This window comes from Cupressus sempervirens, chromosome 3 (genome assembly GCF_028749045.1).
Source record: "Cupressus sempervirens isolate cs-2001-9-10 chromosome 3, ASM2874904v1, whole genome shotgun sequence".
Classification (NCBI taxonomy): domain Eukaryota; kingdom Viridiplantae; phylum Streptophyta; class Pinopsida; order Cupressales; family Cupressaceae; genus Cupressus; species Cupressus sempervirens.
The window spans coordinates 444,214,215-444,240,116 of NC_143120.1; the positions used below are offsets into that span (position 1 = coordinate 444,214,215).

At 35.8% G+C, this 25,902-nt stretch overlaps 1 protein-coding gene across 6 annotated transcripts in view; it reads right to left on the reverse strand.

The window, feature by feature from the left end:
• Nucleotides 1–25,902, reverse strand: part of LOC149566981 (uncharacterized) — a 128,147-nt gene that overhangs the window by 101,711 nt on the left and 534 nt on the right. For all 6 annotated transcript variants that reach the window (XM_089820184.1, XM_089820189.1, XM_089820188.1 and 3 more), the window contains exons 2-3: nucleotides 14,808–14,920; nucleotides 14,643–14,704 (exon numbers count right to left, since the gene is read on the reverse strand). In XM_089820184.1, coding sequence (XP_089676310.1) covers nucleotides 14,643–14,704; nucleotides 14,808–14,912 — 167 coding nt within the window. In that variant the 5' untranslated portion in view covers nucleotides 14,913–14,920. The remainder of the gene's footprint in view (nucleotides 1–14,642; nucleotides 14,705–14,807; nucleotides 14,921–25,902) is intronic.

Genomic DNA, 25,902 nt, shown 5'->3' on the forward strand with positions numbered 1-25,902 from the left:
TTGAGTTCTCATCTATAATGTGATAAAAAAATCCCTACTAACTCTTCTTACCCTTCTTTTTCATCAAAAGCTACTCATGGAATGGGCCTTCAAAAAAATTATATGGACTTCTGAAGTATAATCAGGACAGGACAACTATACTTTATTCATGAATACTTAACAGATAAGAATATATACATATTTGTCATCTCATTAGTAGCTTTGAGGTAGGGGTAAACTAAAAGCAGCACAAACTGACTGGTCACAGAGTCTTCCTATCAATTGTAGTTATACCCAGCTACAAGACATGACCTCCTTACTGGATGTTCACACAGCCTCTGATAGTTTAACTCCTGTTAAATCCATTGCATGATATATTTGTTGCAGGGTCACTGATTCATAACCTCGCCATATTGTTGAATGGAACTGTGGCTTTGGTTAATAACTTAATATACTTCAGGACACAACCTTTGTTTGCAGATTCAGAAGTGGTTCTATAATCTTTATGAGTTTTATATGTGAACAACAATGTCAATCTAACACGTAGTTTCGATGATATCCTAGTCTCAATTCAAGCCCAGTATCTTTATATTCCAAGGATGACCTGTAGCAGATGTTCTGTTGATTGAGAGGAATCCAATATCCATCTTGTGCTGATGAGGCCACATTGTTCCTCCCCATACTTGTTGAGCTTCTTGTTTTGAGCCAAATAATTCAAAGGTAAATAGGAGTGGAAAATTCATGTTATTTGATCGCTGACTGGGTTGTGTTGATTAGGTGATATTTGCTTCATGTTAGTCAGATCACAGAAAGGAATTGCTTGATTATTAAAAAACCACAATAACAGAACTAATGGAAATATTTCAAATTGCTATAGCTTCAAACTTCTTTGCATATCCCTTTTGCTTTGAGTGAACAGCTTCAAATAAATACTTATGCTGCTGTCCCATGGGATGATTTCCTGATGCTGATGGAAAGGAAGGGAAGAGATTTGTATATCTTCCCAATGGACACATTTTTTCCCACGTGGGTTCCCAACAGTATTAGTCGTGCCTTTTCATCAATCGGGGTTTATGGTTGTTCTCACTGGTCGCTGACGAGAAGATTATAATTTGTAAATGATAGCATATTTAAAGAATATATTGTTTAATGTTAGATTAAATTTAATTAATTTTGGAATGTATTTAATTAATTTATTAACTTGGTAGATATAATCAGGTATTAATATATCTGATTATATATTTAACTTTAGTCTTTTATTTATTTATTATTTATTAGCATTATTATTACTACTTATTGTTTTATTATTGATTATTATTTATATTTATAATTTAATTTCAACTTTTAATTATTTTTATATTTTATTATAATTATATTTACTATGTAAGCTTATTAGTTTTATTGATCTTTAATCCTAATTCAAACAGGGGACCTTACATACTTCTCCAGTTTTAAGCCTTTAGTCTCCAATTTTAAGCCTTGAGGATCAGCCTCTGGCTACAAATTTGGATGTCCATCTTTCATTCGGTTCACCTGATGAGAGGGATTCATTTAACAGTGTGCCAACCATCCTTCCTCAAGAAAATTTGTTTCCACATCCAAAGAATCTCAGGTGTTTTAGTTCCTCTGGCAGTGGATTTTGGTTTACTCTCTAGCATAAGTGGTGGGTCAAGACCATTAGTGATTTTCACAATGATGAGATTGTTGAAGGTAAGATATGCAACAAATAAGAGCAAGCAGCATACCATAGTCAAAATTGCTTTTATGGTCTCTGCCAAATCATAGAATTTGAGACTTTTGTTGGAAGTGAGTCTCAGCTGTGATATTCCTTGTCAATTATGAGTTCTTATTTGTGTGAAATTTATTATAGTTGTAAGGACAGCTTTGAAAAATCTTTCACTTATATGAGGGAAATCATAGTGCACATCATGTAGAGAGAGCCCATGATGTCATCACATTGAGAGATTCCTTGATGGGAGTTAGATGCCATGTTGAGATCCACGACAACATCACGTTGAGAGAGTCTGTGATGTAACTTTTTGTGAGCCTTACGGGATTGTCATGTTGAGTGATTGCACGAAAGCATCATGTTGAGAGGGTCTGTGATGTAAGAGCCTTATAGGCTTATCACATTAAGAGATTCCATGACAGCATCAAGTTGAGAGAGTCTATGATGAAAGCTGGTTATGATTCTTGCAGTTATTTCATGTTGAGTGATTACATGAATTATGTTATGATGAGATAACATATTTTTTAGGAAAATCTATGTGATTAGAATTTATCATTGATATTTTTTGTTGCAGCTATGTGTGACTACCATGCCAAAGATCTCTCTCTCATTAAGAGGGAGTGTTGAAGATTGTATCTCCAATATAGATCATTATCTCTAATTTTAATAAATATGATAGTAAAAAACCTTATGGTAATCTTCATCTGAAGAAGACATTGGTGATAAAAATTTAAGATAATATTAAATATAAAAGGCATGTGCCATACGTCATGCATAGAGGCACGCGTTTGGAATATGAAGAGTCATGTTCTAGGAAATTGAAGGGACCATTGGTTGTAATGTGAAGAGTTTTATATATCACATCAAGCAAAAAGCATTGAACACTTGAACATTTCTTGTTCAATAAAAGTGATAATTTTGTTGTGTGGCTGGGTTTTCCACTTCAAGTGGAAGGGTTTTCAAATGATAACTTCTTGTGTCTTTTGCATTTCTTATTCTCTTTGTTATTGTTGTTTATCTTATATTTTCCGGGCTAAACTTAACAGTCTATCTCTCATTCTACAACACAACACACATCACAATGGATGTTACTATAATGAGCTCCATGCTCCCTAACTCTCTCTTTCTTAGGCTTTGCCTCATTCATAATGTCACAAGGGTTTTTCTTTGCTTTTCCCCTTTCACATACTTGTGTCTCCATTGATGGATCTTTTTGTCCAAGCTCCTAGTTTATGGTTTCTTCATGGTAACATTCTCTTCATCAACTAGCTCTCTTGGGTTTTGTCATTTTCTTGATTCATTTATTCTTCTTTTCAAAGACGCTCATATCTAGTTTGCAAAGACAATGTTTCTATTATTAAACAATTGTTGTTATTAGAAACATTCTAATAATGAAAGAATAAAAGAATATTAAAAACATTTTAATATTTGCAAGATACATAATATTGACCATTAAAAGAAAAATAAATAAGATATTTGGAGATATTATTCTAATACCATTCCTTAATGGTCCATCTATCAACTACAACAAGGAACCCCCTAAACTTAACAAATTTATCTGGAAGAAGTAACTAGGTGAGAGAATATTTGCAGTCTCGCCCATTGCAAGAACATAATGCAAATCCACATATCCATCTTCAACCAACCAACAAATGAAGTGTCAATGAATGTCAATATGCTTGGTTCGCTCGTTGAAGACCAAATTTTTGGCAAGTTTGAGCAACCCTTGATTATCGCAGATGGAATGACAGGCCTACCTAAGACATGGATGTTGGAAAGCATCTTGCACCCAAATTGCCTCATAACCTACTTTGACAAGTCCAAGTGATAGCACTTGTGCCCAAACTGATGACACACCTGGAAGTGGATTTTTTGTCATCAACAAAGCCTCCCCAATCCAAGTCTACATAACTAATGAGTCAAGGATCTTCGGTTCATCCATCAAGGATACTAAAGACAAGTGTCCCCTTGACATAGTGTTGGATTTGCTCCGTTGCAACCCAACGATTTCAAAAAGGACCTATCATGAAGCAAGATATATAACTCATTGTGAATCTGAAATCAGATCCAATGGCAGCCCGATAGATCAAATTTTGCACTAGTTGCCTGAATGTGGATTCATTCTCAATAGGAGAACCAGATTTGCCTAACAACTTTGGACCAAACTCTATAGGTGTAGAAGCAGGTTTGCAATCTTGTAGTTTGAATTTGTCAAGTAGAGCCTATAGTAACTTAGATTGAGAGATAAAGATGTCATGTGACGTTGGTCAAACCTCAAAACCTAGATAGTAGTACAGAAGCCCAGGGTTGGTCATGTCAAAAGAATAGCATAAATTCAATTAGATTTATTGAATCAAAGATGTTGAACTACCAGTGATGATAAGCTCGTCAACATAAGGATAAGCTCATCAACATAACCAGAAGGATGGTGTTACTGCCAGTAGTCTTGACATACATATTCAAGTTAGAATGACTCCTCCGAATACTTTGATATGTGAAGTACTTGTCAATTTTCATATACCATACCTGAGAGGAGCTTGTTTGAGGCCATAAAGTGCTTTCACCAGTTTGAGTCCCTGATGTTCTCTTCCAACAACCTTGAATCTAGGAGATTGTGTCATGTACACCTCTTTCTATAAATCACCATTTAGGAAGGCACTTTTGACGTCGGAACTAAGGTGCCTTGTATTTGACTTTACAGCCCAATTTGCATCTAATGGCTTTCTTTCTTGAAGGAAAATGATAAACATTAAATACTCGCTCATTAATCTATGTTCACAATTCTAAAGAAAATCATACATTGAATTACTGAATTGCAAAATGAAATTTCAAAACATAGACCAGTTCATCAAATAATGAAGTTTGAAACATAATGATAAATGAAAATCATAATACGTGTTTAATAGTTTATCATTGTATTAATGCCCTTCAAGGGTCAAATGGGTCATCAAAAAATGAGGGATCAATGGCTTCATTCCCAGTTGCAACTAAATCAATATCCTCGTCATTGGAACCCAAACTAGTTCCACTACCCCTAGATGGTGCTATATCAACAACATCCACCAAGGTAGCTCTACCTAGATCCTGGATGGTCATATCCAAGTCAGTAGACTCAGGTGTTGCATCCCAAAGCTTCTCTGGCCCCTTCTTGTATTTTGGATCCTTGCGTGACAGGAGGCGCCCATTGTTGTGAATATATACCAAGTCCTCTGCTTTCTTAGAACCCAACCGATTACGCTTCACTGAGTGGATAAAGGAGTATGTACTCCAATTCCGCTCAACAGCATAAGAGCTCACAACCTAGAGAGACAACCAACAAAACTTTAAGAAAATTAGACATAAAATATAATTTAAGTGTTAATCTACAAGAAGTGGCCATAAAAAAGGTATAAAAACTTAAAAACTTACTTGTGATAGGATCTTAATGGCAAAAGGCTAGAGGTACATATAGTCTTGCCCATATAGGTACCACCATCTAATACCATCCATTCTACTTTGATCATTATTTGCATCAGGGTCTGCATTTTTTCCTAAGATAAACTCTGCAAACTCTCTCCTAACATTTGATGCCACTAATGCTAAAGAGCCTATTGAATGCCTTCTTGTACCCATTAGCAACCTTAAAATCTTTGTATGGTGGGACTCTACCAAGAATAGCATCTCGCCACTATAATACCTAGGAGACAGTGCATATTCTAGGAGGTGTAAAGGTGTAGTCATCTTGTTCCAATGATGAAGAACAATTGACTCCGCCTTTTCTACAAGGTGTCCTTAGGATCATGCTCTCTCTTATGAATGACTTGGGATGTCAAATGATGTTCATGTAAGTTATCTTGATCTAATGTTAATTAAAGATCTAAAACTAAAATGTTTCAATAAAAAAGGATAGAGGACTGTATTAAACTTACCGATTTCACTCCCTCTAGCATCCATGGCATCATCGATGGCCCCCAAACAAGGCTCATTAATGTCAAGAAATTGAAGCATAGACATGATGGGCTCATTGAATATTTTTCTTCTTTGGGCCTTCTGATGACTGTGCTGAGGGATTTTGCTAAGACGGCTAGGAGAATTGATAGTTGCATGTATCCTTATTATTACATCCCATTTTTTGACTTTATTTTAAAATGTCCATATAGCCATTGAGGTTTCACACAAAGTCAATTGACAGGTAAAATTAGTTATGTGAAATGGTAAGATGGTTAGTCATAATTTTCATATGAACACGACAAGTAAGTTAATTGTTATGATGCTATTATGTTGTTATCTTCAAATCTTGGGAAGTTGTTATTCATCTTGGAAAGTGAAATGGTGGTTAGTCATTATGAAGGTTATGAATAATAACTTGTCATGGTAATTTTGATTTTGTTGAGGGTTATGATATAATCGCGGAAAATTTCCTTTCCTTGCACGAGCACATCGAAGGGGGGGGGGACCATTGCCAGAAAGGAACTAGGCACAAAGGCACCACCTGTCACTGGGCAAATAGGTATGAGTCTTGAACCACCATGACTAAGGGTAAAGGGCTAAGCAAGCAAGAGTGTATGTTGGACAACCATGAGCTAACCGGTTAAATTATATATCACTGAATAATTACAGAAATCACTAAGCATAAATTGAAATATAATTTAAATTGTTACCTTTGATCATTATGGAGTCTCCTAAGTATATTATCACCATGTTATTATGACATCCATACTTGCGTATACATGTATATGTATATCAATATGTGCATGTATGAATACGATGATATAAAATAAATATATAATAAAAATACATGAACATGTGCATAAACATGTATGTACAATTAGAGATGGCACAATACCATGACGCATATATATATACTTATCTTGATATATTATTTGATTCCAAACAAAAGCGTCGTCATCTTTTATCAACATTGGTTTTTAAAATTTAAACTTGAAAATATTCTTGTAACTGCAAATAGAGCTCCTTCTTGTAACTGATTCTTGTAACTGCAAATCGAGCTCCTTCTTGTAACCATAGCGGGACACTATATTTCCATTCCCTGTGGCTGAGAGAGCACTCTCTCTGACACTCTCTCTCTCTCCCTCACGCGTTCTTTCTCTATATTCACACGATTCTCTTAAACTCTTCTTGTTCTTGGCTTACTTCATAAGCGTATCACAACAATATAGGTACTAAGCCACTCATGTGGAGCCGTATATTGCTTAGTGTTTGTTACCACACCAACACCTGGTCTTATATTTTCTTTTGTATCCAGGTCACGTATTTTCCCTTATGTTTTCACATTATGAGTAATGCATTTTCGATTCAAGAAAGCTTCTTTCTCTTTTCAAATGCAGTGTTGGCATCGAGCACGATTAGCATTTGAGAGGCTTCAGCTTGCTCCCTATTTCTCATTCATATTTTTATCAGTTATTTTTCATAAGCATCAAATGCTATAAATCTGGGGAAAGGAATGCCCAACCAATGAAATCATATAATGCTTTATGTTGTGTAAAACCTGACTTGAAAATATCTTTTGTTTTTCTTTGCTACTTGATATGTACCAGTTGTAACTGATTTCAAATGGTTTCACAAACATTTCTGATTTAAAAGAATCTCATGATTATCAACAATCTCTTAGGATGCACCCAAGGCCGATAGAGCTAAAGTATAAATGGGTGAAGAGGAGAGGAATCCTGCAAAAGAAAAGAAAAGAAAACTATTATTCAGTGTCTTAAATATATGATCAATTAAAGAAAGAGATTGCATTAGTCCAAGTCAGCTCATGGTAATCCAATGTTGAGATCTTGATGCCTAGTTGAGCAGTGGAATTGATTCTCTAGTACCAAGATGCTCACTGACTGGAAAAGGTGTTCCATGTCTATTTCTAGGTAGGAAGGGCCTTTCTCGAATGAGATTGTGTGGGGATATTTAAGGTCCACAGTTGGGAGGTTAAGCCCCTAACAATGCTTCCCCTCTCCATCAAATGCCAAGACATGCACAAGACAGAGATAAGTTATGCATTCAAACATTCGTTAATAACAAGTATTTTACTTTTATGATATTTGAAATTACAAGTTGAAGTTATGTTAGATTGATTTATATCGTTGAATTATTTATTTCCTTCAAGGAAATCATTTTTTCTCGTCAATGTAAATGGTAATTGGTTAGATGAATTGATCTTCCAATTAGACATGAATTATATATGTATGCTTGAGATGGGCCTACTTGATGTTGGTTATAATTGTCCTCCTTTTATGTGAATAATGAAAATGAATATATCTTTTAACTATATGATATTGCCATAATGAACAATTGGAAAGAAAAAGGATGATACAATGACATTTGATGCCCTAGATAGTATTTGTCATTATGATACAGTGGTATTTGATGCCCTAGATGGTATTTGTCATTATGATGCAATGGTATTTGATGCCCTAAATGGTAATTGATTTGGATAGTGGTATAACTATTTTTTTCCCTACGTGGTATATGTGAACTAACCTAGGTTTTGCAGAGGCCTCCCTAGGCAGATTCCGGTTTCAGAATTTAAGGTATGGAAAATTTAAATCCTCCATTTAAATTTATTGATGATGCCTTCAATTGTTAGTTACCATAATTCAGTTAAACTGATTGTAACCGTTAATCTCTTTCACATGCACATAAGTGTTATAACTACCTTCTCATGAACATGAAGTAGCATCTCTATTTCATTGAATTGTTGGTTGTTAGCTAGGGCCCAGAAAAAGTGGTTGTTACGTTTATAAACAGAGTCAGCTGAGAAATATTGTGTGTTTGAAGATGAGTTAGTACCACCATTGAATTGTTGCTTTCAGTTATGTTGTTGCAGAAGCATTATGGAAAGATTGAAAAACAAAACACTTGAATGAGGGGAAGCAATGTTGAGAGTTTCAACAAAGTGCTCATGTGATGACAATAGACTCTTCAAGTTGATCACCACCATGACTTCTTCCAGTTTGCATCCAATGGCTTCCAACTAAATTCAAATGTCCTTGATTTTATTGAGTTGATTTTGCAAGGTCACTTGTTCATCCATCATGATTGTGAAAAGCATGTTCTTTAGGAAGAACACACGGCTCTTATCAGAGGTTTCATGCAAATCTTTAAGATGCATACAAATTTCAGCTGTTGTTTTGTATCTGATCATCAGTGACTAAAAGTTTGATAAGCATAATAGCATCTCAATTTTTCTCATCAAATTTATCATGTTCTTTGCCTTCTAATTCTTCCTCGAGACAATTAATCTTGTCCAAAACAATTTTGACAAGACATCTATATTCAAAACTCGTAATCATATGCAACTTCCAAGTATTGTAAATTGTCATTTAATTTTCAATTCCCCTCAAGCAATATATTCATCAAAGATGCAATTGTAGATAACTGAGGTCAAAGGTGGTTGACCAAATGGTGGCTCAAATATCGAGACAGATGTTTAACACGTAAAAATCACATTTTGAATAAGACTGAGGCAGAAAACGAGAACTGATTTCAAGGGTGAATAGAACATTCCTAAACATGGATCCCAGTGCAAAAATTTGGAAGACCCAGGAAATTTTGAAAGAAACCCAAAAAAGTTCATGAAAAACCCATCAAGGATTTGTAAGTGAAAGTAGAATCCGACAAAAAGTCTATGGTTGTTGAAAAAACCCTTGTCGGCTGGAGAAAATATGCCCTAGAGCAGAGCCAAATCTGGAAAAACTGAATGAAGTACACAGAAGCTTGTTACTAAAACCCGAGGTTGGCTCAAAAAGTGTGAAGTGGGGCAAAAATTAGAAAATAAAACTACAGAAAATTGTCTAGGTTGAAAGACACTAGAACTTAGAACCACAAAAAATGGGGTTTGGAGAGAATGGTTGTTGTTTACAAAAAAAAAAAATCCTCAAAAAATGGTATGCAAGAGAGAACAATTAGGGATATGGTCATTTAAACCAGTAGCCTACAAAAACAATGTCCAATAGCAAACATGGTGGCTGAAGATGTCAAAAAAAAGGGCATCATTTTCCAGCAGAAAACTACCAAGAGTATGGTCATTTGTGCACAAAAAACCTTCGACAAGGATGCAGTATGTCCAGCAAGCACAAAAACAACAATGAACAACGCCTAAAACTATTGCACAAGTGTCATCAATATAATGCAAAAACCCTAGAAGAGTTTTTAAAAATGGAATTGTGTGAAAAACAACCTAATTTCCGAAAAATGGTTAGCAAATAATTTCAATAAAGAAATTAAAATCTAACTTTGATATCATATTATAGAGATAATTGGTAAAATATTAGATAGATAGATGAATGAGCAAAACACTCATATATAGTTTACAAAGACAATGTTTCTATTACAAAATAGTTGTTATTAGAAAAATTCTAATAATTACAAGATGCACAATACTGTCCATTAAAAGAATAATAAACAAGATATTCAAAGATATTATTCTATTATCATTAAGTATGGAGTCCTTGGCATGTATTCTATTGCATTCTTAAGTTGTGAGCACGTCTTTTTATGCAACTTAAGTGACTCCTAGCCTAAAGGCTTAAGTTGGCCTCCTTTACATGTACTTTGTGGTTTAAATAAACAAAGATAAAAGGGCCAAAGGAGCATGGGTTTTCAAGGAGCTTGTTGGCTTATTTTTAGTGTTTTAATGTGGAGCATTGGACTGAGTTTATTGTGGATCAAGGGATGAGGTTAAATCATCTTTTTGGGAGTTATTATATAACATTCTAAGAATATTTTAGGGCTCATTATGTTATCAATCTTTTATCTATTGCTGCTCCAATCATTGGCTTAAGGTCTAAAACCCTTAAGTATCCCTGGTATGGAAAGACATGTGGGCTTCCCCTAGTCAGAAAAGTGTGTTTCAGTGGAAGAGCTCTAGTTTGTGATGCCCTAGCACATCATTCTCAGAGCTACAATTCCTTCTAAGTTTTAGAGACCATTTTCTGAAGGTGAAATTCAAGCATAAGGTTCATATTTAGGTTAACTACAGCAAGCTGTCTTCATATTAAAGAGCTTCATTGAAGATAGCAACAAGGACAAGTTGAATCAGGTTGAACAGACCTAGCTCTAACTTTCTAAGTGTTTTGGCAAGCACAGCTACGGTTTGAAGACATTAAGTGTGATGCAAGAGCATCTTACATGGGGAAAATTTTAAATTAAAGAAAAAAAAAAAAAAATGGAGGAGAGAGAAAGTGACAAAAATTAGAAGAAAAAAATAATAATAAAAATAAAAAGGGGAAAAAGGAGAAAAGAAAAGAGGAATTTCTATTTTCAAGATGCACAGGTGGCATAAATAGAAAAATAAAATAAAAATGGTTGTCATTTCATTTATCGAGGTGTGTAGGTGGAATTCTAGAAGGTTGTGGATATTGTGTAGGTGGAATTCTATAAGGTTGTGGATAAATCATGCATTTAATATTTGTTGGGTGCTTAGTTGTATTTGGGTGGGAATTAAATGTTTGTTGAAAGGTAGTTGCAACATCTTGGGTGGTAAGTGCCTATATAAGCAAGGCATATGAGCATTTCTAATTAAGCTGGAAGGTGTGAAGGCTTCAAGGTGTGAAAGCTTCAAGGTGTGATCTCTTCTTAGTAAAAGCTTGGAGGGAAGGAGGAAGTGAGGAGTGAGTTTTCCTGAGTCTGTGGACAGAGCGTCGAATGTGAGGTAGTTTACAGCAAGATTGTGGTGGAGTTGCGAGTTTGTGAGAAGAGCTAATAGCAGTGGTTTAGAAACAAGGAGGTTGCTTGGTGGCTTGCGAGCACAAGTTGAGATCTTGGAAGTTTCTACCAAAGTGTGGATCTAGACTAGCTTGGGTTTGGATTGGAACTTGAAGGATTAATTGCTATTGTATTTGGCCGTAACCGGGAAGGCCTTACAGCCCAGCACATTGCATGTAACAATTATTTTATGAATAAAGAGTTGTGATTTGATATCAAATCGTGCATTGCTATTGTGTTTCCGTTGTGTGGTTATTTGTTGGGGGCTAGGACATCTCCTTTGGAGATTCTCCTACCTTGTGCTGCATCAAGTGGTATCAGAGCGGGAGTTCCTAAGCGTGTAGATAGATCACCGAAGCTGAGGCAGTTTGCACCAAGTCTTGATCTAGTAGTGTTGTGAGGTGGCAGATCGTCATTCTGACTTGCAATTGCAGAGGGCTTGCAAATGGATCAATGGATGTGAAGATGGAAGACTGATCCTGTTGAGGCATGATTGTAGAGATTTTGTGGATTACAAATCGGTGGTTGTGGACTTGTGATGTGTTTCCTGATTGTTCATGCGAGGTGGCAGGTTGCAATCTGACTTGCAAACAATTCAAAGTTGTCACAAGGAGCGTAGGAAGGATTTGTTGCAGAGGGTTTACAAAGATCTTAGGAGATGGCCCTGAGAGGATTGGACCCTAAGATGATTGCGAATATCCATTATATAGTGGAGAGGAATTTTTCTAAAATGTCTGCTCGGTTGGAAGCTAGTTTGGTTAATTGAACTAAGAAGTAAGTTGCTCTATTTGAAACTAGTTCAGCTGATCGAGATAAGGACAAGATGAGGAAGGCATTTCATAGATGGAGCTGGAGTCTACCGATCCGGAAGAGGGTTCTCTGGCCGTTTAACAGACTTGTTCGAGAGAGAAGATGGCATCGTAAGGTTGAGGTGGAAGAAGTTGGTTTTGTTGATCAGATTGTGGAGTCTAACGCAGGACCTGTAGAGCAACTAGAGGTTGTTGCTGAAGATATTCCTAACCTTGTTGATGTTGGGATGGAGATTGATTTTCATGATCAATTGGTTGAGTCTAACATGGAAATTGCAGAGCACTTGGTCGTGGATGATCTAGTTGCTATTGGGGGGTGACCTGTATGTTGCAGAGCATCTTGTTGTGAGCAATGAGATTGTTGGTATTGTGAGTTTGACGTGTGTTGATGGAGATCTACATATTCTTGCTGATGTAGAGTTTGTTGCTACTAGTGTGGATTCACTAGTTGTTGATGTGGATGAGGATTTGTTGATGAAGTATTATGTTCAATTTGTTCTTGGGAGTGAGCATGCAGGTTGGATGATTGATATTCTGGTGTTTGACAGAGTGATGCATATGTGGATGTGCAGATTGGTTTTCTTGTCCCTGTTGAGGTGGAAACCTTTGGTGAAGATGAAGATGGTTGCAGATCTTTCTTTTGGCATCAAAGTGTGGGGCACATTTTTTTCTATCTACCTGGGGAATCTGATGCAGGAGCATCTTGCATGGGGAAAAAAAATTGGAGAGAGAAAGTGACGAAAATTAGAGGAAAAAAATCATAATAAAAATAAAAAGGGGAAAAAGGAGAAAAGAAAAAAGGAATTTCTAGGCATAAATAGAAAAATAAAATAAAAATGGTTGTCATTCCATTTATCGAGGTGTGTAGGTGGAATTCTAGAAGGTTGTGGATATTGTGTAGGTGGAATTCTTCAAGGTTGTGGATAAATCATGCATTTAATATTTGTTGGGTGCTTAGTTGTATTTGGGTGGGAATTAAATATTTAATTAAATCAGCTTTTAATATTTGTTGGGTGCTTAGTTGTATTTGGGTGGGAATTAAATGTTTGTAAGTGCTTACATAGGCAAGGCATATGAGCATTTCTAATTAAGCAGGAAGGTGTGAAGGCTTCAAGGTGTGAAAGCTTCAAGATGTGATCTCTTCTTAGTAAAAGCTTGGAGAGAAGGAGGAAGTGAAGAGTGAGTTTTCCTGAGTCTGTGGACAGAGCGCTGAATGTGAGGCAGTTTACAGCAGGCTTGTGGTGGAGATGCGAGTTTGTGAGAAGAGCTAGTGGTTGCAATTTAGAAACAAGGAGGTTGCTTGGTGGCTTGCGAGCACAAGTTGAGATCTTGGAGGTTTCTACCAGAGTGTGGATCTGGACTAGCTTGGGTTTGGATCCGATCTTGAGGGATTAATTGCTATTGTATTTGGCCGTAACCGGAAAGGCCTTACAGCCCGGCACATTGCATGTAACAGTTATTTTATGAATAAAGAGTTGTGATTTGATATCAGATTGTGCATTGTTATTGTGTTTCCGCTGTGTGGTTATTTGCTGGGGGCTAGGACATCTCCTTTGGTGATTCTCCTGCCTTGTGCTGCATCAAAGAGGCATTTGTGCCAAAATCCACATACTGCTAATTACCTTCAATTCAATAAAATAAAAGCAGGTCAATGTGAATCATTTCTGAAGTTTCTAGGCAGAATTAGAGTGATTTTCGGTTTCTGTGCTTTTCCTATACTCAGAAATTTATCTATATTAACCGACAAATCAGTTCAATAATTAGAATGCAAATCTGAGTTTGTTAACGAATTTCTTAAATTCAAATTAAAATTCAGAATTTTCAGTGCCGTATTTTTGGACATATTGTTTATCTCTATTTAAGGATATAATACAATAGAATAAATAATTAAAAGAAATCTAACTGTTGGTTCCTAATCATCATTTTGAAGTTCATTCTTTCTGTTTTTAATCATTGCAGCCATAAACTTTATCAATTAACAATAACAGACTTAGCTTTTTCAAAGAAAGGAGAAAAAATTGAATGATGTAGCATGTGTTAAAGTGCAAAACGTGGAAAAAATCCTACGATGTGTTTCTTTTTTTGCTTCATTTTCCCTAATAAGGTCAATTACTTCCTTTTAGTGTCCGAATATACAACACATAGATTAAATAAATTCAACTTAGAAAACAACAGTCAGATGTCTCCCTTAACATATAGGGCAATCTAAAGTACTATGGCGTTTTATATACTTAATAAGAGACTTTTTTAACCAGTTATAAACTTCAGAAGGTAATGCACTGGTTGCAGTTAATACACAGGTTGCAAGGAAAACTAACAATTTATCATAAGTACCTATATCCAAGAGAGAAAAACTAAGCATGAAAAAGCATGAGTGGGTTGACCAGCTCCATTAAAAGCACAGGATACTTTTCAAAACATCTCACCTGGATATTACTTGATAGGGTAAGGAGTGCTCTTTTCCACTCAGCTTCATGTGGTGGCAGATCTACACACATATCACCAAATTGTCAAATAACTGAATAAAGTGCATTGTCTAATAGATCTAGCTGTTAAAACATGTCATTCATGTGAAAATCAACTGTTCTTACTACAAAAAGTTTGGTGGCCAATTTGACAGGTTCATCTTTTGATTCCTGTATCAACTTCTGAAGAAATTTGGCAGCTTCTACTTCTACATGAGGAGACAACGCCATCTTGTAAACTGTGCCAAAGAACAAAACAAATAGAAATCATATAATCTGGAAGGTAGTTATAGCTTGCTAGATGTTTGGCAGCATCTAAAAATTTCAAGTGAATTGAATGAAACAGAAAGGCCTTCACATTCAACTTTTCTTTGTTTGGTTAGTGCTGTAAACAGCTCACATTATTTAGAAACTGATTGCTTAATTTCTTTCTTGTTCCAATCACATATAGATACATTTGTATAGAATCAAGATGAATTCAAGAACTTCAGGTAAAAGATAAACCAAAAAAGGTAATACTGACTGACCCTGAAAAGTGAGTTCTACAACACTAAAAACACAAAACCAAGTGTAAATACATTGTTAAATCTCTGTCCTCACTCATCCAAAATTTCATTTCTAATGATTGCTTGGGGCTACAATTGTGTTTGTGTTCATACATTGATTGCTCAGGGCTGCAATTATTTTTGTGTCCATACAAGTGAGCTTGCCATTCCTATGGCTCTAAAGAGTGTTAGATAGGTTTAAAGAAGATTGACGAGATTACATAAAGGAAAATATTGGATATTCATTCAAAGTAAGTATGTCTTTTGTGTCTGAAAATTTTTTACAATTTATTTTCATGTTCCACAAGGGCTTCTTTTATTTCTTTTTTTTTTTTTTAAATGGAATATTTTTTGTAGTATTTTTTTATTTCAAAATGTGCAGATAAAAATCTAGTCTACAACGGCTGGAAGTTCAAGCTTTGTGAGCCAAGGATTGATGACTTACAAATTTGATCAATTTTCACATCATTGAATCATCCTTTGGCCAAGAAATTATACTGCAAGCAGTCCATCATCCTCAAGCACTCAATAGTGGCTTCATAAGAACTAACTAAGGATTCAAACCCATTAGACATTGCATTTCATAAGAAGGCAAAGGCTACTGATGATGAGCACATTGAGCATTGAATTTATACCAATGGGCTTCCTTTCAACCTCATAACATTGCCACATTAGTAAGAAATGGGTAAGAAGTGTAAATGAGGCACCTTCATCATACACAAACCCTAGATCTGAAATGGTATGCACCTTTTTATAAGCCATAGAAGGAAAGTTTATAGATACTCTATTGCAACATGAGGCAACCATCTCTTATTGATGGAAATACTGTAAAGATAAGCACCTAATTTTTAAGGCAATCAGATGTGAGAAGTGAGTGAATGCACAAAATTCATAGTCAGCAATCCTCATAGAATCATTATCATCAAAGTTGTAATGGACAATGCCTGAACATGCAAAGTTGCAATATCAGTGCTTGAGGCTAGATACAAGCATCATAAACACCACCATCAAAGTCATCATGGCCAATGCTAAAACTTGCAAAGATGCAAGAATGTTTTGAGGCTAGATGCAAAAACAAATTTTAGACAACACGTGCCTTCCACTCACTCAACTTGATGATGCAAGAGCTTGGCACAAAAATTAAGTCCATAAAACATCCATCATATGCCACAAGCCATTTGTAGGTCCTCCTACAATTGTTGAAGGTTACTTTATCAAAAATTTAAAATTTATTTTTATTTACTTCAAATTTAAAATTATAATCTACATTTTTATGTTTTACAAGGCTTACTTTATTTTTTATATTTTAATAAATAAAGTAGATGATCTTTTAACTTTGAATTTTTTAAAATTTGTTCTTATCCTTTAACACCATATTAAATTGTTTAAATCCCATCATGATTATCAGCGACCTATACAATAGAAGTTGGCAGTCTACTAGGAATAGAGTATCTCACTACTGGTACTAGACAGTAACAGGTGGACTATTGATAAGTGTGTTAGTCTCACTGACACCATCATGGAAATGATCTGGTTCATTGATAGGAAGCACCAAATTTGGAATAGATATATGACAGCATTGACTCCATGAGAGAAACTTCTGGGGCCCAATAGCAGCTAAGAACCAAGACCCCTTTGAAACATTTCTCAAATTGGTACAAAAAATATAAATGAACAGTTGAACACAATAGCCAACCTACTGTCCATCCCCCAACTTTAGCTTTCACCCTTAAGCATAATTGCACAATAAAGCTTTCTTTGCCCAAGAGGGTTTGCAATACAAAGAGATTAGCAAAGGAGTTCAAGGTGAATTTCACTACACTGCTCCCTGATCAATGTGTGAATATAGCTATAGGCAAGATAAAGATAAATTTATAGGTTCAACAAAATCGAAGCCTTGGTACTCTTCTTCGCAAGTATAAGGACCTGTATACATGGTGTTACCTCCATCGCCAAGTATATATTTACCTGCAGCATCTTGCCATCAAAGTTCTATCATAGACATTTTTTATTTTCTTACTTTTCTTACTTTTCTCTCCCAATGATAATTTTATATGTTGTGTTGACTTTGTCCTTAATCAACCTGTCACAAGTTTGGTTTTAGCTTAAGGATTTACTCCTTAGTCCACTCAATTAAGCATATTCAGCTTGCAGCCAGAAAGGCTTTAGAGTTACTGCATGTGCGACCCAACTTGCACCTCCTCTCACTCAAGCAGATCAAGTACAAGGAAGACACAACAAGGCATTTGGATTAACCTTTGAACATGCCAACTTGGATACTTATATTGTACAGGTTTCCTTTGTTTCAATTGAGGAATAGAAGGCACACAGATGCTACACAAGACTGCAGTACAACCAGTGGGAGTGGCCCTAGCCCAGTGTTGCTTATGGCTCTAATCAACCAAATGATAATATTGATGCTCCCAATGAAGCAATATTATGATAAATGATTTGCATTTATTAAACATGTGCAGTTGCACTTATAAACCATTTTCATTTATATTTAATATTTATGATTTTGAAAATGACATTGAATTATCAATTTTCAGTTGTGTTTTCAATTCACTATTTAATTTACTATATTTGTACAAATTCTGGTTATTTTTATTTATCGTTGATAATACATAGCCTGCAATCAAACCTAGCCACACCAAACGCAAAAAACAGCAAAAACTGAAAATAGCAACGTATCAAATAAGTTTACAAGAAATAGATCCTTTCTATTATAGTATAAAGATCTTTTAAAAGATCAAATATTGGGCTACAAATGAGAGATGAAGTCCTCAACTTACATCTAGGTAGAAGCTAATCAAAATAATTCCAAAGATGTTGTAAAGTTATTTGTGTGTCAAAAAATCCACCATAAGAGTATGCATGAACCTCCTTCAGCTGAATTGCTGATAGAGCCTGACACGAATGCAGTGCTGATTGAAGTTAAGCAACAAGTCCTCCTTCAGGCAGTACACCAAGAAATTTCACTCTCAAAATCAATGACTTCTGCAAGTCAAGGAGAGCAAATACCAGAGCAAAACATAAAAGGCTGTTTTGAATAGATCAATGCTTAGGAAAACACAGGACTGCCCACAAAAGCTTTTTTATTGATAAATTCATCAAGGAAGTGGAAACATGTGAATAGAGATACACTAACCTGAAAGAGAAAAAATGACAAATGATATTGGTGCAGAGCACCCAAGCAACAACATGAGAAAATTCCCTAGAAAGGTCATAGGAGAATAAAAGAAATTAGATAATAGGCTATTTGGTTTGAAAATCCAAAATTGTAAGGCAAAGGGATCCAATGAAGCATTATAAATCATGGATTTCCTTGAGTCACTATAGGATTTCAAACATTTCTTGTCTATTTAATTAAGATAAAGGTGTTAGGATCATAACAAGTCATTTCAAACTTGTCCTAACCGATCAAAGTGTCTTAAGTGGCAATTAAGTGAAAATTGTGAAAGTTGTCAATTCTGCATAATTGAAAATTTGCAATTTTGATGCAACTTTTCAAATTTTGGTTGTAAATGGCCTTGGTCTGTTGTGACCGTTGGGGAAGGCCTATATAAGCATATTAGACATCTCTCATACCAGAGGTGAAGTTGTATGAAGATTTGAAGCATTGAAGAGAAATAAAAACAGAGAATTACCATCAATTTTGTTGTTTTCTATGATTGTACAGATTGGCAGACTGGATCAAATTGCATAGTTGGCTAGAGGAATGAAGTAGTTAACCATTGTATTTGATTTCAGGCTTGTGTGATTTTTCCAACTAAAGTTATATCAAATTTTGTGCAGGCTGTTCTAGAAACCCTCATTTCTAGGGTGTGTAACAGAGATGGGGGCCTAACTTGCATTTCCACCAATGGAATTCAACGGCCATTTGGGGAAGGCAAGTTGGGTATGTGTACTAATAGATTCCAAAGATTGGTGATCAATTTCCATGGTTTTCTATTTTTACGAGCCAGCCCTAGGTCAAATATCTCAATGTATTTGACACTAGAGAATGCAGCATCAAGCTTTTGAGTGAACAATCCATTTCAGCAGGACATGAAAACTGGGGAATAGTGTGAATTAGTTTGGAGGAACATATCCAAGGGGTTAGACTGGTCCTATGCACCCATCTACTTGCACTTGCTTTGTAAACCAAGCCTAATTAGGCCTATTAGGTCTGCGTATAAAGTAGGGGTTCGGGGATGCTGGAGTAGAGTCAGGTTTTGATCTCTTGGAATCAGGAGGAAGATTGAAAACTTAAAAGAGTATCTGAAACAGTGATTTGTTTGGGTAGTCCTTTGGAGAGCTTGGAAGTTGAGTAGGAAAAACCAATTAGGGAGGCCTAATTGCCCTACTAGCCCCAATTGGGTTTGGAGACTTGTGGGGATCAAACCAACTGTTGAAACACCCTAGTTGAGTGCCTAAGACACCATTCCAAGTGGAAGGAAGGATCTGTGAGGGGCTTAGGGTGAATTTCTACCAAATCAGCAATTTGAGGGACTTCAGTCCTAAAATCAAGAGTTGCATCAAACTCCAAGTTTTAGCCAAAGTGCAAGGGAAGCCTTGGAAAAGGTTGGAGTTGTTTAGGGGGTCATTTGGAGATCCTAGAAACCATTCTTAGGAAGAGGGTAGTGAAGAACCCTTTTGGAGAAGTAGGTAGGGAATATTGAAGAAGCCACTTTTCTGGCTGACAACTCTGCATCAGATATCCTCAGCCTGTTGCCAAGTAAAGGTTGATCAAACTAGTGCTAAATGTATTGCAATAGCGTTTGTATGTCATAATCTCCAACACTGGAATATGGGTAAGCTTTTATACCTAAAGGAGGTGAGGGGATGACAAAGATGTAGAGCTGAGTTACTCTATAGAACAAGCCATCCTTCAAGTTATATTTGAAAAAAGCAAAAAGCAACTTGGTTAACCACCATGGGCTACTATGGAGCATTGGCATTGAATAAAATAAGGAATCCCACCACATAGCAGAAGAAACTTTATAAATCTTTGCCAGGATTTGATCTCTTATTTTTTTCCTATTGGTCTAGGTGAGCCAACACTTCTTTAAATGGGTATCCCATTGGCTACGGTATTTGAGGACAGAGGGAACCCCTTCATGATTAGGAAGTGAAGGATATCCATGCTGCTTTTCATCAGAACAAATATAACATTAAAGTTCCCACAATAATCCAGTTAACTTCTTCCTCCGTTCTCAAAATACTTTTGGTTTGGCTTCAGCAATGAATCTTGTCCCAGGCAGATTGCAATGGATAGACATTAATGACTGAGAGACAAGCTTCGCACAAACTGATCCAACAAGTCAATATTCAATAGAGAGCATTTCCTAAAAAATGAAATCCGACTAATTCCAAATAACAACTAAGCCACCTGTTGACCCTCTAGCAGAATCGTGCACAAGTCCCCATTTTCCTTAAAGAAGTGACTTATCTTGGTAAGCTTTATATCCATACTAAATTCCACCAAGAATCTTCAAAGAAACTTCTTCTTGGAGGCAGAATTCATCCCCAAATGTTCCAAGAGATCACAGACATTTTTTATTCTTTGTTCTCTTGGTGCTTACAAAGACACTTTCTAGTCAAGATTGGTTGACAAAAGCAACATCTGCCAAAGCTACAGCTCGAAAGGAAGTCTTTATATTAAGTCTCCCAGCTTAAATAGCCCAAGTTCTCCTATTCCTTTCTTAGATTGTCTATAGCTAGTAACCTTACCTGAATCCTCTAGTTCAAAACTTGATCCTTCATGGAGATCCAAACGATGGCCAAGATTTCATTAATCTTACTATTGATGCTATGCTTCATGGGACTAAACCTTTTATCCGTCTTATTTAGATCTAGAGAACCTTCCCTAGCTTCTTATTCATCAATTAACTTTTCTGAATCACCTTTGAATTTGTAGGTCTTTAACGGATCCTCCTAGTTCTTGAAATCACTCGTGAAAATTGAAATTATGTCTCATTGACTATCTCCACTCCCTATAATAAAGACTTTTTCAGTGACCTTTTTTTGTTGCTAAGATCAATGTTCCTAATAATAGTCTTCTTTTTAGGTCTGATAAAACCATCTAGATCTTTCTTAGAATCTTCTTGGACCTCCTAAGTCTACAAGTTTACTTGAAGATTTCAACAATCTCTAATAAGATGTCCATATTCATGACAATCATGATATTTGAATGGTAGGCTTTCATAATCTAAAGCATGGATCCACTCTACCACCAACCTTCAAACTAGTACTTTTGGTAGTGGAAAAATGGCATAAAATTCCACATAAACTCTGGAATAAAATTAAAAACCGTTCTCTTGAATAGCTAAGAGATGTCAACAATTTAACCCAAGGATTTGGCTATTATTTTGAAAACATGAGGGCAGCAAAACTCCTAAGATCATACTGCAATGCAATCCACGCTACTCCTGGTAAAAAAAGCATTTTCTCAAAGGATTAGAAACTCATGTGCCAATTCTTGGTCAAGAGAAAATAATTTTGAAACAAATGGGGACCTCTGCCAAAGATCATATCCCTATATAATCTATTGACAAATAAAGAAACAACAAAACCAACTTTATCTAACACAAGGAAGCAACTCATAATCTCAGTTTGTTTTCCAAGTCCTTAAGCCACCAAGAATAGGTCTTCAAGAGATAAATGCATGCCAAGGAATCTACATATTAGGCATCTACCATATAGGCTAAACATACACTGTCAAAATTCATAGTAATCAATGTTCATGATAGGAAAGTCCTTCAAAAATGGCATCCAATAATTAAAACTATTTCTACATTGATCAAGTTTGCAATTACCAACAACCAATAGCAACACATTGATTTCCATATAATGAATTGAGTTGCCAAATTCTCTAAGCACAATTCTAGAAAGGTTAGGGAAATGAATCCTCCCTGCTAGGACCGGCTAAGGGTAAATCAAGAGAATGGTAAGACCAAGGACAAAGAGCATAACAGAGAAGACAAAAGAAAAAAACTCAGAAACCCTAGCAAAGCAGATTCTTCATAATTCTTTTATTGAAAAAGTTACTGAAAATGTTTTAAAACAGTTTTCCTATTCTTAATATTGTAACCATTGACCACTAAATGACAGAATCTCAGTTGAGACTTTTGCCCAACTACATGGAACTTTGCCTTCTCCAATTGAAGGATACAATATTTCTAGCAAATGTTCATTGTCCTTGTGATAAGCGCAAAATTTCTATCCCTAGATGAAGATGGTCCCTTTGTTGTGTAATTCTAGAATAATCTTCCATTCTTCAATGATGAACTAGCACAAATACACAAGTTGATAGAGATATAAAATGAGCTCATTTTTTTGAGACAAAAAGACACTGATTAGGCTTCAAAGGTTCCTTAGAAGTCATCAAATTTGAGGTGAACATTGGATGAATGCTTCACAAAGTCATGTGAAGATCTCATACATACATACAACAAGTCTTATTTTAAAGACCTCCTCAAGGTCTTGCACCTACTACTTAATATAGAGGGGACTGCTTTGATTAATGCAATGTTGGATTTAACATCCAGATGTCTAATAAAGATAAAGTCAACATATTAGGTGCTCCCATTTAGAACTAAGGGAGTGAAGTGGCTACATCATAGTACTTTGAATACTTTCCAACTATCAATAGTTAGTTTTTGTACTGTGCATAGTAGTTGGATGCAAAACAACAACTAGTTAAAGGATTGAGCATTGTATGCAATTAAAGTATCCTATTTATTTTGTGGACTGACCAAATAATTATATCTTGGTGTATGCCCTCGGGTTGTATATTCACGATTGAGAAAACAGATGTGAAACCACAAGTAGCTAAAGGATTAATATGCACTTCCAATATCCTACATTTTGTGACCTGACAAAATGATATATCTTGATGTATGCCCTCAAGTTGTATCATCACAATCAAGAATGAGTATCTTGTGTCCAAATTATTGTTTGGACAAAATATGGATGAAGATGAACGCGATTTGATTTTCCTCACCCATGCATTGTTAGAACATGCTCTACATGTGATTCATAAATTTAAGTTGAAAAACATGTGGTCTCTCATTTTGCAACTCTTGCACAAGCAACCAGTCAATGTTGATGTTGTGGCCAATGCTTGACAAATTCTTTGAACTATCAATGATTTTTTAAATTAAAAAATGAATAAGATGTAGCTAGACACAACACTGAGAACAAATTGCATCTGGTTGTGTGCATTAGTCTTATACATTTATGAGTCTAAAAGAGAAGAAAATTTACAAATTAGAATTTGATACAAATATAATCTTAACAAATTTTCAAAAAGGGAATACCAGAAACAATACAAAAAGACAACAAATATAATAAGCACAAGAAAGGTATTCATGCAAATCTATCCTACAACTACAAATCTACATCACTTATGTTTTAACAATAGGTTCTAAAACTTCACAAAACTAACATGCACCTACATCATCTCAAACATCTTATCATGATCTAACAGGTCTCATAGTCAAACGAAGAGCACTTCCTCACAATATAGCCTTACTATACAAAAAATAAAACCCTTGGTCTGCGTATCACAGTGGTAGCAATGAGCACAAATAACAATGCAGAATAAATACCACAATAATGAATATTCAGACACATCCCACATTGAATATAATTTTCTTTTTGGAGAGTTTGAAAAGGTTAAATCCTGGCCAACAACATATGAGGCAATATTTTCACACTACTTCTGGAGAATTCTATTTTCTGTCTTGAACATGTGAATCTCACAACATAGAGATCATAAGTACTTATAAACTACACTGGCCAAAAACATAATCATTAAATCAAGACTTGTCTCGTCTTTAAAAAACCTTGATAACCTGATAAGGTCCAAATTGACTGGCCGAGATAGACTTGTCAAGGCACCGCAAACTCATGTAAGCTACCTGGACTTCTATAAGAGTCGCCACAACTAAGGCCTTTGAACATTTATACTATAAGGGGGGGCACGAAGGGAAAATTTCCATATAGGGTCAACGATCTCAACAGCTTCTTGCTTAACTATTCTCTAATTTTGCACACCCACGAACTTATCAGATAACACTTTTCAAGCGCTGGACCGTTCGAGAAACTTAATAAATGGATGCAACTAAAGATTTTGATCTTTGGCAGATTAAATGCTCATAGCACAACTTAGAACGGATTCTCATCGTTTGAAGTGTGAAACGGACAGATGGACACTATCAAAGGAAGAATGGGAGGAGAGAATGTGTTTATTTTGCAACGTGAGAGTGGTGGAGACAGAGCAACACTTTACCATGGAACGCTTAGTGTACATAGACATCTGCTCCAGCTACGGGGATATCCTAGCAACTGACGATTTAGAAACTATTTTTGAAGAAACACAGCTTGACAGGATAGCAAATTAAATGATCAACATTCATTGTCGAAGAGCGGACCTAAAGAAGCAGTTACAAAAGGCTTAATGTTCTCTCGCCCTTTTCGAAAGGTGTGATTTTCTTGGTGATCCCATAGGCTGCTTGGGCCTCACAGACATTATTAAAATCTTTCACTCATTCATTCAAAGATGACAGAACTTTGAGTAGATTCCCATTCTTTATTTACTGACAAGTCAATGCAGCGCAGATATGGTTTGTCAGCTGAACAATACTCAGTTTTTGCCATGAATTAAAATTTCCAAAACAAGCCTACAAAGAGCAAAGATTTTCAGCCAAAAGATTCAAATTGGATAATGGCTTTTAAATTTTTGTTAGTGGATACGTTTCAAACTAAATTTTAGTACAATTTCCTGTCCTTTAGAAGTTTGCACCTAGTTGATCTTTTGTCAAGACTCATCCATGCCCAAGTTGACTTGGCATCAGTATTACCATGTCAGAATGTGGTGGCTATTCAAGAAGAATAAACAGTTGTAAGTGTTTTCCTACATAAGAATGGAACTTTCAGGTGAGGTCAATGAACTCAGCAACTCCTTATTCGACCGTGTTCTAGTCTGCAAATTACCTTTATCCTACAGGAATGCTAGACAAAAGGGAACAGCATGAATGGTTAAAGCACAGGGGCTCTCATGACAGACGATAGATTCAATAACACATCAAATTTAGTCAAGACATCAGAAAGTGTGGAAATTAGCTAAAATAAGTGCTGGTATATATATCATGTAAGCCTAATGGGAATATACAGATATTTTTAAAAAATAAAAATTGCAGTGAGTGATTGTTTGTGGAATCTTCAAAATGAACCGCGTATAAATTCTATTGTTGCAACATTAAGTCAAGCTCCTCGACCCATTAAAACTAAGCACAATTCAACATTGCGCCAGTATTCTCAGCTTCCTTAAAATCAAAAACACTACATATCTGGTGCTCCATTAAGTACATGGACATGGCAGGGAATATCCAAATTCTCCTCAAACAATGTTACATATTCGGCACTGCTGCCGTCTAAAACTTGAGACAGAGCATTGTGACACGAAAGGCCAGGATTCAACCCCCACGCAGCGTAAAGCATCTGTGTGTGTTGAATTTGAGTATTTGACGCGATAACTCCTAAGTAATAGCCCGATGTCTCATAGCTCCCCATTAGAGAATAAATGTTAGCCGAAAGAAAAAGAAAAGAATCGAATTAAACAAAAAAAAATCCGATTCTGAAACCTGATAACTCAAAGATTTGCCAAGGCACTTGCGAATTAAAACCAGAAG